Here is a 16,110-nt window from a genome sequence, read left to right on the forward strand (position 1 = left end):
TGTCCATGAGAGGCCAGCTCAATGGTGTCACTGTGATGTAAGGTGGGACACCCATTCACTTAGGGTGCTTTCTGACTGATGGAGTCCTTCTTCCCCTTTGCTGCCCTGGCACCATGGGCTCTGGGGCAGGTCCACCCGTCCCGCCTGGGCTCAGATGGCATCCCTGTACCAGTCCACTGCACTGACAGCTCTGTGAGAACAGACATCCCTCTTGCATCCATGTCTCCCAGGTCCCAAAGAGCTGGCTCTGAACAAAGCAGGTCCCTTAGTCACTGCTGCCGGACTGAATTGATTTGCACAAACCATCACTGGGAAGTAGGCGGAGTAAATTAGGGTGAATTCCTGTGGTAGAATTCAGTGCAGGCACCAAAACCAATGCTTTGAAATAATTTATTGCCTAGGAAAGTGTTCCCAACATACTGCTACTTAAAAAGAACAACAGTGGAAGAGTAAATACAGCTGAAATCCATCTTGCTCACGAACACAGATATGCATAGGAGAAAAAAAAAAACTAAAGGAAAATACATCAAAGAATGTACAGTGGTTGTCTTTGGGTAGGGGGATTATGAATGCTTTTGATGGTTTTTTTCCCCTTTGTGTTTTTAAGCTTTTCTAGAAAACAATTTTTGTTACTGGGAAAATTATTTTCAAAAAAATCTATGTCTGAGGGAAAAGGGAAGAAGACATAATGGATAGGAAGTCCTATCGCACTTCAGGTGAGAGCTGAAGCGTTAAGGACCTTTAGGGTGAATAAGTTTCTTTGAGTTAAGGGCTCCTCAACTTCCTACATCGACAGGGCCCCCACCCTTCCTGGTAGACATTACCCTCCCAGCCTCAAACCCCATCAGCTTGCACACCAGGTCCCTGTTCTGCTGATGTGTGCAAGGTGGCTGCCAAAACTCTGAGCCACACAACTAAAAGGTCTGGATGGAGAACCAAGAGGAAGAAAAGCAATCCGGTCTCCTTTGGCCTGTTAATAATTTCTGCAATAAAGCTGTCAGAATTTACTGCCGCATCCCTCAACTTACAGGGAAGGGAGATTCTGAAAAATATTCAGAAAGAAAGGGATGCTAAATGGAAGTAATGACTTCCTCCGCTCCCTGGCTATTTCAAGAAGCGCAGCATTTTATACATTTCGTCTGTATCCAGCCCACTGTGTGAATTGTTCAATTTTAGTGAATATAAAAATTCCATCCAAGGGCTTTCTTAGTTCCACTGCCAAAAGCAGTTCCCCAATCCTACTTCCCATCAGATGTCAAGTTCTTCCATCGTGAGTCCTAGGTTCCTCAGGGTTTCCAAGAGGCTAAACCCTGCAGTGGGAGTGGGGTGGGTAGGTGGAGGCAGCCGCCAGCTCCTGACTGGCTCTCGGCTCAGAGTGGAGTCCGTGGTGGAAATCACTATTTCCAAGTTCACTGGTGACGGGGCAAGGGTGGCAGATGCTCAGTGGTTTGGTTTACAAATGTTAATGTTCACAAATCTGAATTCCTGTTTGGGACCAAGCCCTTCTTGGTCATCCTTTGTCCCAGTCTTCTGGAATGTCCCGTTTCATTTATTCATCTCCTTTCTACCAAAGGGAAGTTCACAGAGAAAACTCAAGCCCCAGAGGTGATTTGGTCTGGAGCACCTGGAGCTCCCTCAACCCCACGTGGCTACCATTCCATCTGCGTCAGGCATCATAATCTGGCCAGGACACCCAAGCTGCCTCCTCCCCAGCCGGCAGGCCAGGCAGGTCACTCTTGTTGGGTCCTGGGTCAGCCTCCAGGGGCCTGAGTCAGAACCCAGCAGAGAGTTCATGCTCCCCGGTGGAGGGGGACGTGGAGCTGACCCTCTCTAGCCTCTTCGTGGAGAGGAAGGGGAGCCATTTAGCCAGGCAAACGGCGAACAGCTGATGGAACAACTGCCGTAGATACTTGCGGAACCTTTCACTGACAAAGACGTAGATCACGGGGTTGATGCAACAGTGGGTGTAGGCGATCACCTCCGTCACTTGTATGGCCAGGTCCAGCTGTTTGCTCTGCTCACACTCATGGGTGAACAGGGAGTCTTGGAAAGCAGAAACAAACACAGTCAGATTGTACGGGGTCCAAAAGAGAAAGAAGATGATCATGATGACAAAAATCAGACGCACAGCTTTGGACTTCTTCTCATTTGGTCGTCTGAGCAGAATCTTTATAATCCCTGTGTAGCAGACGACCATGACCAACAGAGGCAACACCAGCCCCACGATGTTCAGTTTCAGAGCCTGGAACTGCTTCCACGTGCTGCGGCTTTCAAGAGGAAAATCAAGACTGCAGGTGTAGTGAGTGGACGTCTCCTGGGTCTTGGAAAAGTACAAGCCCGGGACAGAAGCCAAGACGGCCAGGACCCAGACGACAATGCTGGTGATGATACCAAAGGTGACGGTCCGAGCCCGCAGGGCAAACACAGCATGGACAATGGCCAGGTACCTGTCGATGGTCAGCAGGATGATGAAGAAGATCTCGCTGTACAAGCCCATGAAATAAAGCCCAGAGAGCAACTTACACATGTGATTACCAAAAACCCAGTCATCCTTCAGCTTGTAGTCAATCCAGAAGGGCAGCGTGAAGAGGAAGATCAGGTCAGACATGGCCAGGTTGAGGAGGTAGATGCTCGTCATGCTTTTGAGCCTCTTGTATTGCATGAGGACCAGGACCACTAGGACGTTGCCTATCAGGCCAAAGACAAATACCACCGAGTACACGGGGGGCAGCAGCTGGGCCCCAAAGGCCCTCTCCTGTACCTTCTGGCACGGGGTTGCGGCTCCATAGTCGGTTCCTGTGGTCATGTCATAGTTCTCTGGGGTGGTGGAAGTTTCCATCCTGGCTTCTCCCACAGGTCAAGGGAAATGGTTTCCGTGTTTACTTTGCTATTACAGGCAGTGGGTTCTGGGTAACAAGAACAAGGCAGTGATTATATGTCTTTAACCACTTGACAACTGTTTACCGAGTGCCTACTGTGTACCATGCCCTGCTGAGCAAGGGAGACCCAGGTCCTCTCTGCCCTCATGCAACTGGTCGTCTAACACATTAATAAACAAGGCGTATACACATCACTCATTGCTTTGGCAATGAGCGTTGTGAAGGAAAAGTCCGGTGGATGGAGAGCGCAGACAAAGGGAGGCCTCACCACAGTATTCATGACCAGTGCTTCCCCAGTGCTTCCGATGAACTGGGCCCTGGACTTAGTGTTAAACAACCTTTGAAGGGGTACCATTATCACTCCCCATTTTAGAGGTGATGACACACAAACTGGGAGTAGTTAGGACACAAAGGTAGTGAGAACAAGAGCTGGAGCTCAAACACAGGTGTGTACCTCTCAGGCCCATTCCTGAAACCACCTGGCTCTCCTGCCCCCAATCACAAGCATTGACTCTGTACCATGGTGTCCCCAGAGGGATGCTGGGAAGGAAAATAGTCAAGACTGAAAGTCAAAAACTTACAAACGGATCTTTATGGCTTTTGGGGCTAAAAAGATTCTCAGTCAGGGGTGACACAGTGCCCTGGGGGCACATGAAAATGTGTTTTTTTTTTTTTTGGTCGTCACAAAGACTGGCGGACACTAGTGTCATTTGGAAGGCAGGTCCTGTAATGTAAAAATTACCCTACACCAAACACCAATAGTGCAGCCATAGTGAAATCCTAGAAGGTCAACCCATCTCTCAGCAGATGAGGACACTGAGGACACCAGAGTGGGCCCAGCCTGGCCCACGTCACACGGTCTTCTGAGGTTACCCAGGTAACACTGTAACCTCCTGTGATAGCCGTGAGGAGGATTCAAGGAAAGCACAGCTAGGCAGAATGGGGTCACATGGTATGGAGAAGACGGGGCTTTGGGGGAAGAAAGGCTCAGAACAGCCTCAAGCCAGGAAGTGTCACACAGTGACCAGACAGAGGCTGGAATTCTCCTAAAATAAGTTTTTGGATATTTTTAACCAGGGTTGCCTCAAAACAAACAAACAAAAAAACCACTAGATAGCGTGCCTTTGTAGAACTTCCCCAGACCCTATTTTTAGCACTCCTTTCCAATCACTTATTGAAGACGCCTCCACAAAGGGAGCACAGGCTTTGGTGTAACCTACAGGCTCTGTGACCTCGGATAAGTTAACCTACCTCTCTGAGCCTCCGTTCCTCATCTGTAACGTGGGAAAGTAAGCCTTACCGTGCAGGGCTACTCTAAGGCAAAGTCTGAGCCATCCCCTGGCAATTATCGTGCCCTCAGTAAATATTAGGGGACCTCCTTCCCTGCAGGGGTCCCGTTCTGAGGCCCAGCACCATCAGGAATGTCCCAGGCTTCAATCCTATTCTGGCCAATGTACCCCACTCCCTACCAGGTCTCTCTAGTTAATCTGGAAGATGAATCCTGCTTGACAGTGATGAACACTGACAGTCCCTTCCATCTGTGCTACACTTTGAAATTTCCAAAATGTGGCCATCAATCTAAATTGATTTGACCTAAACACCAATCAGTAAAGTGAGTGGAACCAACATCATAATTCCCATCTTGAAGCTGGAGTCTCCAGTGCTCTTCCTTCTACAGTGCTTAATGAATGTTTCCTGCTCACAAAATTCACATTTCTGCGGTGGCATTCGGAGATTAAGGCACATGGGGCTGGGGGGTGGGGGGTGGGTTGCTGGGCACCCTGGCTGGGGGACTGTCATTTCCCATCAAATCCATCCCTATGGCTCACTCCACCATCTCCGAACTTGCATATCCCGGTCAAGCCTCTTTCTGGAGAAGCCTAAGCTGCCAGTCACTAAACAAGCTGTATTGGCAATTTCTGATTTTTGCTGCCACTGCCAGTGCTGACAGCTCCGCTTGGCAGTCAGCACTTGTGGGTGAGCGGCCAGGTTTACCATGTTAGCAGCAGGCAGCACGGTGAGCAAGGGGTGCAAGGCTGAGCCCGTGAGCCCAGTTTCTGGGGAATTTTGGCAAAGGTGAAGGCAAACTGAGTCAGCATTGTCAGGTGCCATTTGAACAGAGAGTCACCTTCATACCACTCCCCACCTCCAACTCCATTCACTATTTCCCCAACTTGTCAGGCAGCAGGCAACAGCTCCAGAGTATGTTGCTCCTAAAGGGAGATGGGCTGCGGTGAGGCCTTGGAGGAGAGACCAAAGGAGCATGTTGCCATGCCATGTGCCAGCCCTGCTGCAGTCTGCTACAAAAGTCTGCCCCAGGTCACTGCACTAGTGCTCAGCGGCAGCCCTGGAGCCTGGAACTTTCCAGTGCCAGCATCCTTTAACCTCGGAGTTGGGGAAGTCTCTGAACAGACAAAGGGCAGTCTGTGATGGTAGAAGATACCCTGGCCTCGTGGCGTGCAGGAGGTGCCTTACGCTAATCCATAAGAGCCAGCAGTGTGTATTCAGCATGTTGGTAGCTTGGAGTCAACCAGAATAGGGATATTTACACATGGAAATCAGGAAACACTAGATATCAGGGCACTTTTTCAGGAGAGTCAGCTATTAAACATTTACCAGCACATCAATTCCCTGCAGTCTGAGTAGCCTAGAGTTGTCCTGTGAGCCAGCTAAAGGGTCAGTGAGCGGCACACAGCCTGCGGGCAGGCGATGCAAACTTCTGGGAATTTCTAATTCTGAAAGTCCGGGACCCTCCAGATTTAAAGGAGGAAAGGTTGAAGTAAATACCTCCAAGTAGCCCCCATGTCCCTGTATTTTCAGAACCAAATTCTGACCTGCCTCTTTGTTAGAAGAGAATGGATGCCTCCCAGGAGGTTACCTGGCCAGCTCCCTGCCTTCCCGTAGGTGAAATCCTACCTCCTCCAAAGACATCCCACAGTCCTGATTTTGAGGATCCTTGGGTCTAGTCTTCTTAAGAAACTGTCTCAGTATCAAATCGTCCTTGCAACTGCAAAGTTTTTCTAATTAATACTTCCCTTTTGCTACAATTTCTTCTTACCCCACGTTTGGGTTTTGTTTACTTGGGGAAATTTGGCAACTGTCAGTGTCTTGAATACCTTTCCAGAGAAAGTGCCTCCTGTCCCTTAATACTGGGCTGACTTTCTTAATTCACCAACAACCAATCATACAAGAAAGCATCCTGTTTTTAGCAAAAACAAACACCCCCAGAAACAAAAAGAACAACCTATTTTACATCTGAGCACCCAGTCTTAGAAATCCTTCCATCCTCAGTATTGCTATACAATTCATTGCCTTACAGGTGCACGGGTGGGTTACTTACACATTTGCCTGGCCTTCGAAGAATTCCCCACCTTTGAGGAGACAGCCAGGTAAAAAAGTCTTCTCCTGCAATGGGAGAAGGACTACAGTCCAACCTGGCCACATGCAAAAAACACTGCCCTCAACAGTGACTGATGAACAGAAAAGACAAGTGCCACTTACACTGGTTTCAGGGGATTGTGTCCACGAAGCGTTTGTCTCTGGAGCTTTTAGAATCTTTATGAATTCAAGGTCAAGGTCCTGACTGAGTCAGAAGTCCCCAGCTTCCAGTGTGATGATGGAGATAGAACTTGGGGTCTCAGTCTTTCAGAACAACAAGAAAGGGACAACGTTCTTCTTTCTTGTACCATTGGGTGTCCATGAATGGCCACAACACCGACTGGTGGCCAGTTCCTGAAGGCCAAATGCACTCTGAGGTATTCTGCTCGCTCAGCTTCACTTCTCCTTTGGGCTCTGTGCCTTAAGGGGAATGGGTGGAGTTGAGCACGGTGAGGTGGGTGGCAATGAGGTGTTCCCAGAACTTGGTGAAGCAAACAGAAGGGTGGGAATGTGTATGGTACGGGGGCAGGGCACAGAGTTCCTGCCCTCACTTAGCAGTCTTTTTTTTTAAGGTTGCAAAAGAAGGATTTAAACAGGAAACCTGGGTCCTGTTCCTCAGAACGATCCGGCTCATTCAGCCTGAGAGGGGCAGGAGGCCGCTTCTCTTTGGCACCCCTACGTGCCTGTGCCAGTGACTGCTCCCCAGTCTCTGCCCCACAGCCCCACAGAGCGGTTTTACCACGAAGAGCCTCCAGCCTGGAGTGAATACAGGTCTGCCGGCTGGGTTTCGGCTGTCGCTTTCTGATGCTGGGTTCCTGGTTTACGCAGTGGCCCAAGCTCTCTGCTTGAGATGTGGATGGATCACTGTGTCTTCTGAAGCCTTGGATACCACTCTGTCAAAGAAGAACACTGAATACTTAACGCTCTGAGGAGGATGCGTGAGGTCAGCCTGTACATGAAAAGCGTCACAGAGTGCCTGGCACCCGGAAAAGTGGCTGACGCACGAGGCCTGTCAGGATTCTCCCCACAGTTACCAGCTCCTGCTGCCACTGCGCTTGTGCCCCTCTGGGTTTCCATTTCCTTCTCTGTAAAATGGGGGTGCTCGAACCTTCCCCACAGGATTGCTGCAAAAGTGCCCATTTCAGAAATCACAAATGTGAATGTGTTTTGAAAACGTCACTTGTCCCTCAAGGCTCAGTTCCCTCATCTGTAAAATGAAGACTTCAGACGAGGTGACAGTGGGCCCTTCAGTACAATATTCCGTGAGTCTTCTGGGGTTGGGTCTTCCTTCTTCGGCAGCCCATCTTCGAGAGATGGAGGAAGCAGGAGGCAGAAAGTAACTAGACTGACAGACAGCTACGGGCGAGCCTGGAACCTGCCGCCTGATGCAAAAACCAGGCCTGGTATGAGGGGAGCAACAGTGATGGGCCTCACATATCAGACAGTCCTGCATTCAGATCCCAGGTCCACCTTTTACTGACTTTGGGCGTGTTATTTATTTATTCTCTTGAGTGTCTCTTTCCTCTTCTGTAAAACAAAGCTAATAATATTTACTTCATAGAGAGGATTAAATGAAGACACACACACACACACACACACACACACACATCTGAATGCATGATTCGGTGTGCTGCTGAAGACATTAAAAATGCCTGTGTTACTTTAGAATCTCTCAGGTTCCAACCCTGATGCAGATTCCAGTAATGTGTCTGCAGGGGATCCCAGGTAACACTGCAGGGGAGGGGAAAGTGGGACGGGGAAGGGAAGGAGCCGATGAAGAGGGTGTTAGAGAGCCAGTGCCGCTGTGAGCCAGGAGCTTGGTCCTACTAGGGAACTTAGGACACCCCTCAGAGTCATCCCAACTTTGGGGCGGCCGGAGGGGTGAGGAAACTGAGCATGTGTCCATCAAATCTCTACCCACTCACTGCTGGTCGAGGGCTGCTTCTTGGGGTATTCTGACTTCCAGTCTGCCTGCACGTTGGTCAAGCTTGCTCCACAAGCAGGGAGCCTCGTATTTTCAGGAAACAGCCTACAATATGTAGAGGTGCATGTTGACATGTGTGGCCAGGGACACTGAATGGCACCCAGGAAATTCCAATGCGTGCCAGCTAGTGTCAGCACAGCTAAACACCCAGCCCCTGCCCCACTACAGGACTCTGCTGATCATCTCTCAGCCCTGCCCCCAGTGGTAGTCAGTGGGAGGTCTGCATCTGCCTAGTTGTAGTACTTTGCTGCCAGATGAGTTTCCAGACAACACAGGTTTGCGAGGCCCGCCTCTTCCTTGGTCAAGTCTAAGGAAAGAGACATGGTGAGTCCTTGACTGGCCTTTCAGCTCTGCGCTAGGCTTCTGTAGGACCCATGGCACAGAGAGGACATGCGGGCAAATGTACTTGTTCATTTAACAAATATTGACTGAGTACCCATGATGTGCCAGACACTGTGTTAGGTGCTACAGATATAGCGGTGACCAAGAGAGGCACATGCCATTCTTCGAGACATCACAGACAATTAAGCAAGTCACTACAGTAAGGCCCGGGAAGTACCCAGGGCCAAGGAAGGGTGCACCTGGGTGGTGGGAGGGGGTGAGGGAGCCCTCCAGAGCAGAGGTTCTCAAGGTGAGGACCCTGGACCAACAGCATCAGCACCTCCGAGAACCTGCTAGTGATGCAAATTCTGCACTCCCATCCTGGACCCACTGAATCAGAAATTCTATGTTTTAACACACCCTCCACATAAATGTTTGGGAACCATGGATCTGGATTTCTGCCAGGCCTGAGGCTCAAAGTTTCATACGATCTCTCTCTAGGAGAGCTTGGCTGGACCTGATGTGACCTGGGAAGACTTCTTTTGCTTTCAGCTAGAGGCCAAAACAAGAGGCTGCTCAGTGGCCCATTCTGTTTCCTCTTCCTGACATCCACACCCAGGGCACCTATGGCCTTTTGAGGGTGACAGGCAAACTTCTTAATGCAAACATACACACACACGGAGACTGGTTCAAGATGGTGGACTAGAAGGACATGCTCTCACTCCCTCTTTCAAGAACACCGGAATCACAACTAACTGCTGAGCAATCATCGACAGGAAAGACTGGAACTCACCAAAATAGACACCCCACATCGAAAGACAAAGGAGAATCCACAATGAGATGGTAGGAGGGGCGCAATAACAATAAAATCAAATCCCATAACTGCTGGTGGGTGACTCACAAACTGGAGAACACTTATACCACAGAAGTCCACCCACTGGAGTGAAGGTTCTGAGCCACACGTCAGGCTTCCCAACCTGGGGGTCTGGCAACGGGAGGAGGAATTCCTAGAGAATCAGACATTGAGGGCTAACGGGATTTGACTGCAGGACTTCAGCAGGACTTCGGGAAACAGAGACTGCACTCTTGGAGGGCACACACAAAGTAGTGTGCACATCGGGACCCAGGGGAAGGAGCAGTGACCCCATAGGAGACTGAACCAGACCTACCTGCTAGTGTTGGAGGGTCTCTTGCAGAGGAGGGGGGCAGCTGTGGCTCAACAAGGGACAAGGACACTGGCAGCAGAAGTTCTGGGAAGTACTCCTTGGCGTGAGCCCTCCCAGAGTCCGCCATTAGCCCCACCAAAGAGCCCAGGTAGGCTCCAGTGTTGCATCACCTCAGGCCAAACAACCAACAAGGAAGGAACCCAGTCCTATCCAACAACAGACAAGTGGATTCAAGTTTTACTGAGCTCTGCCCACCAGAGCAACAGCCAGCTCTACCCACCACCAGTCCCTCCCATCAGGAAACTTCCACAAACCTCTTAGATAGCCTCATCCACCAGAGGGCAGACAGCAGAAGCAAGAAGAACTACAATCATGCAGCCTGTGGAACAAAAACCACATTCACAGAAAAACAGACAAGATGAAAATGCAGAGGGCTATGTACCAGATGAAGGAACAAGATAAAACCCCAGAAAAACAACTTAATGAAGTGGAGATAGGAAACCTTCCAGAAAAAGAATTCAGAATAATGACAGTGAACATGATAGAGGACCTTGGAAAAAGAATGGAGGCAAAGATTGAGAAGATGCAAGAAATGTTTTACAAAGACCTAGAAGAATTAAAGAACAAACAAAGAGAGATGGACAATACAATAACTGAAATGAAAACTACACTAGAAGGAATCAAAAGCAGAATAACTGAGGCAGAGGACGGATAAGTGACCTGGAAGACAGAATGGTGGAATTCACTGCTGCAGACCAGAATAAAGAAAAAAGAATGAAAAGAAATGAAGACAGCCTAAGAGACCTCTGGGACAACATTAAATGCAACAACATTCGCATTACAGGCGTCCCAGAAGGAGCAGAGAGAGAGAAAGGACCCGAGAAAATATTTGAAAAGATTATAGTCAAAAACTTCCCTAACATGGGAAAGGAAATAGTCACCCAAGTCCAGGAAGCGCAGAGAGTCCCATACAGGATAAACCCAAGGAGAAACACGCCGAGACACATAGTAATCAAATTGGCAAAAATTAAAGACAAAGGGCTTCCCTGGTGGCGCAGTGGTTGAGAATCCGCCTGCCGATGCAGGGGACACGGGTTCGTGCCCCGGTCTGGGAGGATCCCACATGCCGCGGAGCGGCTGGGCCTGTGAGCCATGGCCACTGAGTCTGCGCGTCCGGAGCCTGTGCTCCACAATGGGAGAGGCCACAACAGTGAGAGGCCCGCGTATCGCAAAAAAAAAAAAAAAAAAAAAAAAAATTAAAGACAAAGAAAAATTACTGAAAGCAGCAAGGGAAAAATGACAAATAACATACACGGGAACTCCCATAAGGTAAGCAGCTGATTTCTCAGCAGAAACGCTACAAGCCAGAAAGGAATGGCATGATATATTTAAAGTGATGAAAGGGAAGAACCTACAACCAAGATTACTCTATCCGGCAAGGATCTCATTCAGATTCGATGGAGAAATCAAAAGCTTTACAGACAAGCAAAAGCTAAGAGAATTCAGCACCACCAAACCAGCTCTACAACAAAGGCTAAAGGAACTTCTCTCAGTGGGAAACACAAGAAAAGAAAAGGACCTACAAAAACAAACCCAAAACAATTAAGAAAATGGTAATAGGAACAAACATATCAATAATTACCTTAAATGTGAATGGATTAAATGCTCCAACCAAAAGACACAGGCTCACTGAATGGATACAAAAACAAGACCCATATATATGCTGTCTACAAGAGACCCACTTCAGACCTAGGGACACATACAGACTGAAAGTGAGGGGATGGAAAAAGATATTCCATGCAAATGGAAATCAAAAGAAAGCTGGAGTAGCTATACTCATATCAGGTAAAATAGACTTTCAAATAAAGAATGCTACAAGAGACAAGGAAGGACACTACGTAATGATCAAGGGATCAATCCAAGAAAAAGATATAACAATTATAAATATATACGCACCCAACATAGGAGCACTTCAATACATAAGGCAACTGCTAACAGCTCTAATAGAGGAAATCGACAGTAACACAATAATAGTGGGGGACTTTAACACCTCACTTACACCAATGGACAGATCATCCAAACAGAAAATTAATAAGGAAACACAAGCTTTAAATGACACAATAGACCAGATAGATTTAACTGATATTTATAGGACATTCCATCCCAAAACAGCAGATTACACTTTCTTCTCAAGTGCACACGAAACATTCTCCAGGATAGATCACATTTTGGGTCATAAATCAAGCCTCAGTAAATTTAAGAAAATTTATATCATATCAAGCATCCTTTCCGACCACAATGCTATGAGATTAGAAATCAATTACAGGGGAAAAAAAACGAAAAAAACACAAACACATGGAGGCTAAACAATACGTTACTAAATAACCAAGAGATCACTGAAGAAATCAAAGAGGGAAATCAGTATCTGGAGAAAAATGACAATGAAAGCATGATGATCCAAAACCTATGGAATGCAGCAAAAGCAGTTCTAAGAGGGAAGTTTATTGCTATACAAGCCTACCTCAAGAAACAAGAAAAATCTCAAATAAACAATCTAACATTACACGTAAAGCAACTAGAGAAAGAAGAACAAACAATACCCAAAGTTAGTAGAAGGAAAGAAATCATAAAGATCAGAGCAGAAATACATGAAATAGAAACAAAGAAAACAATACCAAGGATCAATAAAACTAACACCTGGTTCTTTGAGAAGATAAACAAAATTGATAAATCATTAGCCAGACTCATCAAGAGAAAGAGGGAGAGGACTCAAATCAATAAAATTAGAAATGAAAAAGGACAAAGTTACAACAGACACCGCAGAAATACAAAGCATCCTAAGAGACTACTACAAGCAACTCTACACCAATAAAATGGACAACCTGGAAGAAATGGACAAATTCTTAGAAAGGTATAACCTTCCAAGACTGAACCAGGAAGAAATAGAAAATATGAACAGACCAATCACAAGTAATGAAATTGAAACTGTGATTAAAAATCTTCCAACAAACAAAAGTCCAGGACCAGATGGCTTCACAGGTGAATTCTATCAAACATTTAGAGAAGAGCTAACACCCAACCTTCTCAAACTCTTCCAAAAAATTGCAGAGGAAGGAACAGTCCCAAACTCATTCTATGAGGCCACCATTACCCTGATACATAAACCAGACAAAGACACTACAAAAAAAGAAAATTACAGACCAATATCACTGATGGATATAGATGCAAAAATCCTCAACAAAATACTAGCAAACAGAACCCAACAACATATTAAAAGGATCATACACCATGATCAAGTGGGGTTTATCCCAGGAATGCAAGGATTCTTCAATATACACAAATCAAACAATGTGATACACCATATTAACAAATTGAATAAAAACCGTATGATCATCTCAATAGATGCAGAAAAAGCTTCTGACAAAATTCAACACCCATTATGATAAAAACTCTCCAGAAATTGGGCAGAGAGGGAACCTACTTCAACATAATAAAGGCCATATACGACAAACCCACAGCAAACATCATTCTCAATGGTGAAAAACTGAAAGCATTTCCTCTAAGATCAGGAACAAGACAAGAATGTCCACTCTGACCACTATTATTCAATATAGTTTTGGAAGCCCTAGCCACAGCAGTCAGAGAAGAAGAAGAAATAAAAGGAATCCAAATTGGAAATGAGGAAGTAAAACTGTCACTGTTTGCAGATGACATGATACTATACACAGAGAATCGTAAAGATGCCACCAGAAAACTACTAGAGCTAACCAATGAATTTGGTAAAGTTGCAGGATACAAAATTAATGCACAGAAATCTCTTGCATTCCTATACACTAAAGATGAAAAATCTGAAAGAGAAATTAAGGAAACACTCCCATTTACCATTGCAACAAAAAGAATAAAATACCTAGGAAAACCTACCTAGGGAGACAAAAGACCTTTATGCAGAAAACTATAAGACACTGATAAAAGAAATTAAAGATGAAACCAACAGATAGAGAGATATACCATGTTCTTGGATTGGAAGAATGAATATTGTGAAAATGACTATACTACCCAAAGCAATCTACTGATTCAATGCAATCCCTATCAAATTACCAATGGCATTTTAAACAGAACTAGAAAAAAAAGTCTTAAAATTTGTATGGAGACACAAGATATCCCAAACAGCCAAAGCAGTCTTGAGGGAAAAAAACAGAGAGGGAGGAATGAGACTCCCTGACTTCAGACTATACTACAAAGCTACAGTCATCAAGACAATATGGTACTGGCACAAAAACAGAAGTACAGATCAATGGAACAGGATAGAAAGCCCAGAGATAAACCCATGAACCTATGGTCACCTAATCTATGACAAAGGAGGCAAGGATATATAATGGAGAAAAGACCGTCTCTTCAATAAGTGGTGCTGGGAAAACTGGACAGCTACATGTAAAAGAATGAAATTAGAACACTCCCTAACACCAAACACAAAAATAAACTCAAAAGGGATTAGAGATCTAAATGTAAGACCAGACACTATAAAACTCTTAGAGGAAAACATAGGCAGAACACTCTATGACATAAATTACAGCAAGATCTTTTTTGATCCACCTCCTAGAGTAATGGAAATAAAAACAAAAATAAACAAATGGGACCTAATGAAACTTCAAAGCTTTTGCACAGCAAAGGAAACCATAAACAAGACGAAAAGACAACCCTAAGAAAGGGAGAAAATATTTGCAAATGAATCATCGGACAAAGAATTAATCTCCAAAATATATAAACAGCTCATACAGCTCAATATTAAAAAAACAAACAACCCAATCCAAAAATGGGCAGAAGACCTAAGTAGACATTTCTCCAAAAAAGACATACAGATGGCCAAGAAGCACATGAAAAGCTGTTCAACATCACTAATTATTAGAGAAATGCAAATCAAAACTACAATGAGGTATCACCTCACACCAGTTAGAATGGGCATCATCAGAAAATCTACAAACAATAAATGCTGGAGAGGGTGTGGAGAAAAGGGAACAACCTTGCACTGTTGGTGGGAATGTAAACTGATACAGCCACTACGGACAACAGTATGGCGGTTCCTTAAAACACTAAAAATAGAATTACCATATGACCCAGCAATCCCACTACTGGGCATATACCCAGAGAAAACCACAATTCAACAAAACACATGCACCCCAATGTTCATTGCGGCACTATTTACAATAGCCAGGTCATGGAAGCAACCTGAATGCCCATCGACAGATGAATGGATAAAGAAGTTGTGGCACGTATATACAATGGAATATTACTCAGCCATAAAAAGGAACAAAAGTGGGTCATTTGTAGAGACGTGGATGGATCTAGAGACTGTCATACAGAGTGAAGTAAGTCAAAAAGAGAAAAACAAATATCGTATATTAACACATACATGTGGAACCTAGAGAATGGTAGAGATGAACCGGTTTGCTGAGCAGAAACTGAGACACAGAAGTAGAGAAAAAACAGAAGTAGAGAAAAAACACCAAGGGGGGAAAGCAGCGGAGGGTAGTGGTGGTGGTGTGATGAATTGGGAGATTGGGATTGACACGTATACACTGATGTGTATAAAATGGATGACTAATAAGAAAAAAAAATTTGATAGTGGGAAAAAAAGCCATACACACACATGTGCACACACATACACATAGCCTTTTTTTTTTTATACAGGTGGAGCATATGATACACGTTGTTTTCCATCTTTCTCCTGTCCCTGAACATGATACCCAGGAGATTCTTCCCCACCACCACATAGGACCTGTGGCTCCTGATGTGGTGGGAACAGAGTATCAGTACGGCACACACAGGCACACACCACAAGATTCTGACCTTGACTTTGTTTAGGACTCTGATTCCTTAATTCAACAACCCCTCCAGTGTCAACCCCATGACCTGGCTCACTGGCCTCTCCTCTTTGATCTCACAGACTTCCTGTTTGCGTCTCATCCATGACATCTGATCCTGACCCAGCCCTGTTTCTGCTTCTCCTTTCCTGTCACAATGGCAATATCCCAGAAACCTTATGCTCTGTGTAACCAAGACAGGGTCAGGCCAGGCTCCTTGGCTGCAGGGAGCCTGCCTGTCAATGAGCCACATCTTTCAGGTTCAAACGGTACACCAGTAGGTTACTCTCGAAGAGAAGGGGTGGCAGTGTCATGACCTTGGAGATCTCTCTGTTGCCTAATCCTGGGACGCACTGTCTGGCTACACAGCAAAGGAGGTTGCTTCTGATCTTAGGCCACATTCAGACACTGAAGCCTGACTGGTGAGTGTCCCACAGATGGAAAAGAGGGCCTTTGGGTGACACAAGTGGCTCCTAGGCAATAGCTCACCCCTGCCCCCTCCACACCACCCCATTTCATAC

The 16,110-nt window shown here is 45.9% G+C and overlaps 1 protein-coding gene across 1 annotated transcript; it reads right to left on the reverse strand.

Annotated features, from left to right (window-relative positions):
- Nucleotides 1-1,771: 1,771 nt before the first annotated feature.
- Nucleotides 1,772-2,839, reverse strand: CCR1 (C-C motif chemokine receptor 1; the record flags this gene model as incomplete). Its single annotated transcript, XM_082664766.1, has 1 exon — nt 1,772-2,839. The coding sequence occupies one exon, from the start codon at nt 2,837-2,839 to the stop codon at nt 1,772-1,774; it is 1,068 nt and encodes a 355-aa protein (XP_082520892.1).
- Nucleotides 2,840-16,110: the final 13,271 nt, after the last annotated feature.

The sequence above is a fragment of the Grampus griseus genome, assembly GCF_964374135.1.
Source record: "Grampus griseus genome assembly, chromosome: 10".
NCBI classification, from domain to species: domain Eukaryota; kingdom Metazoa; phylum Chordata; class Mammalia; order Artiodactyla; family Delphinidae; genus Grampus; species Grampus griseus.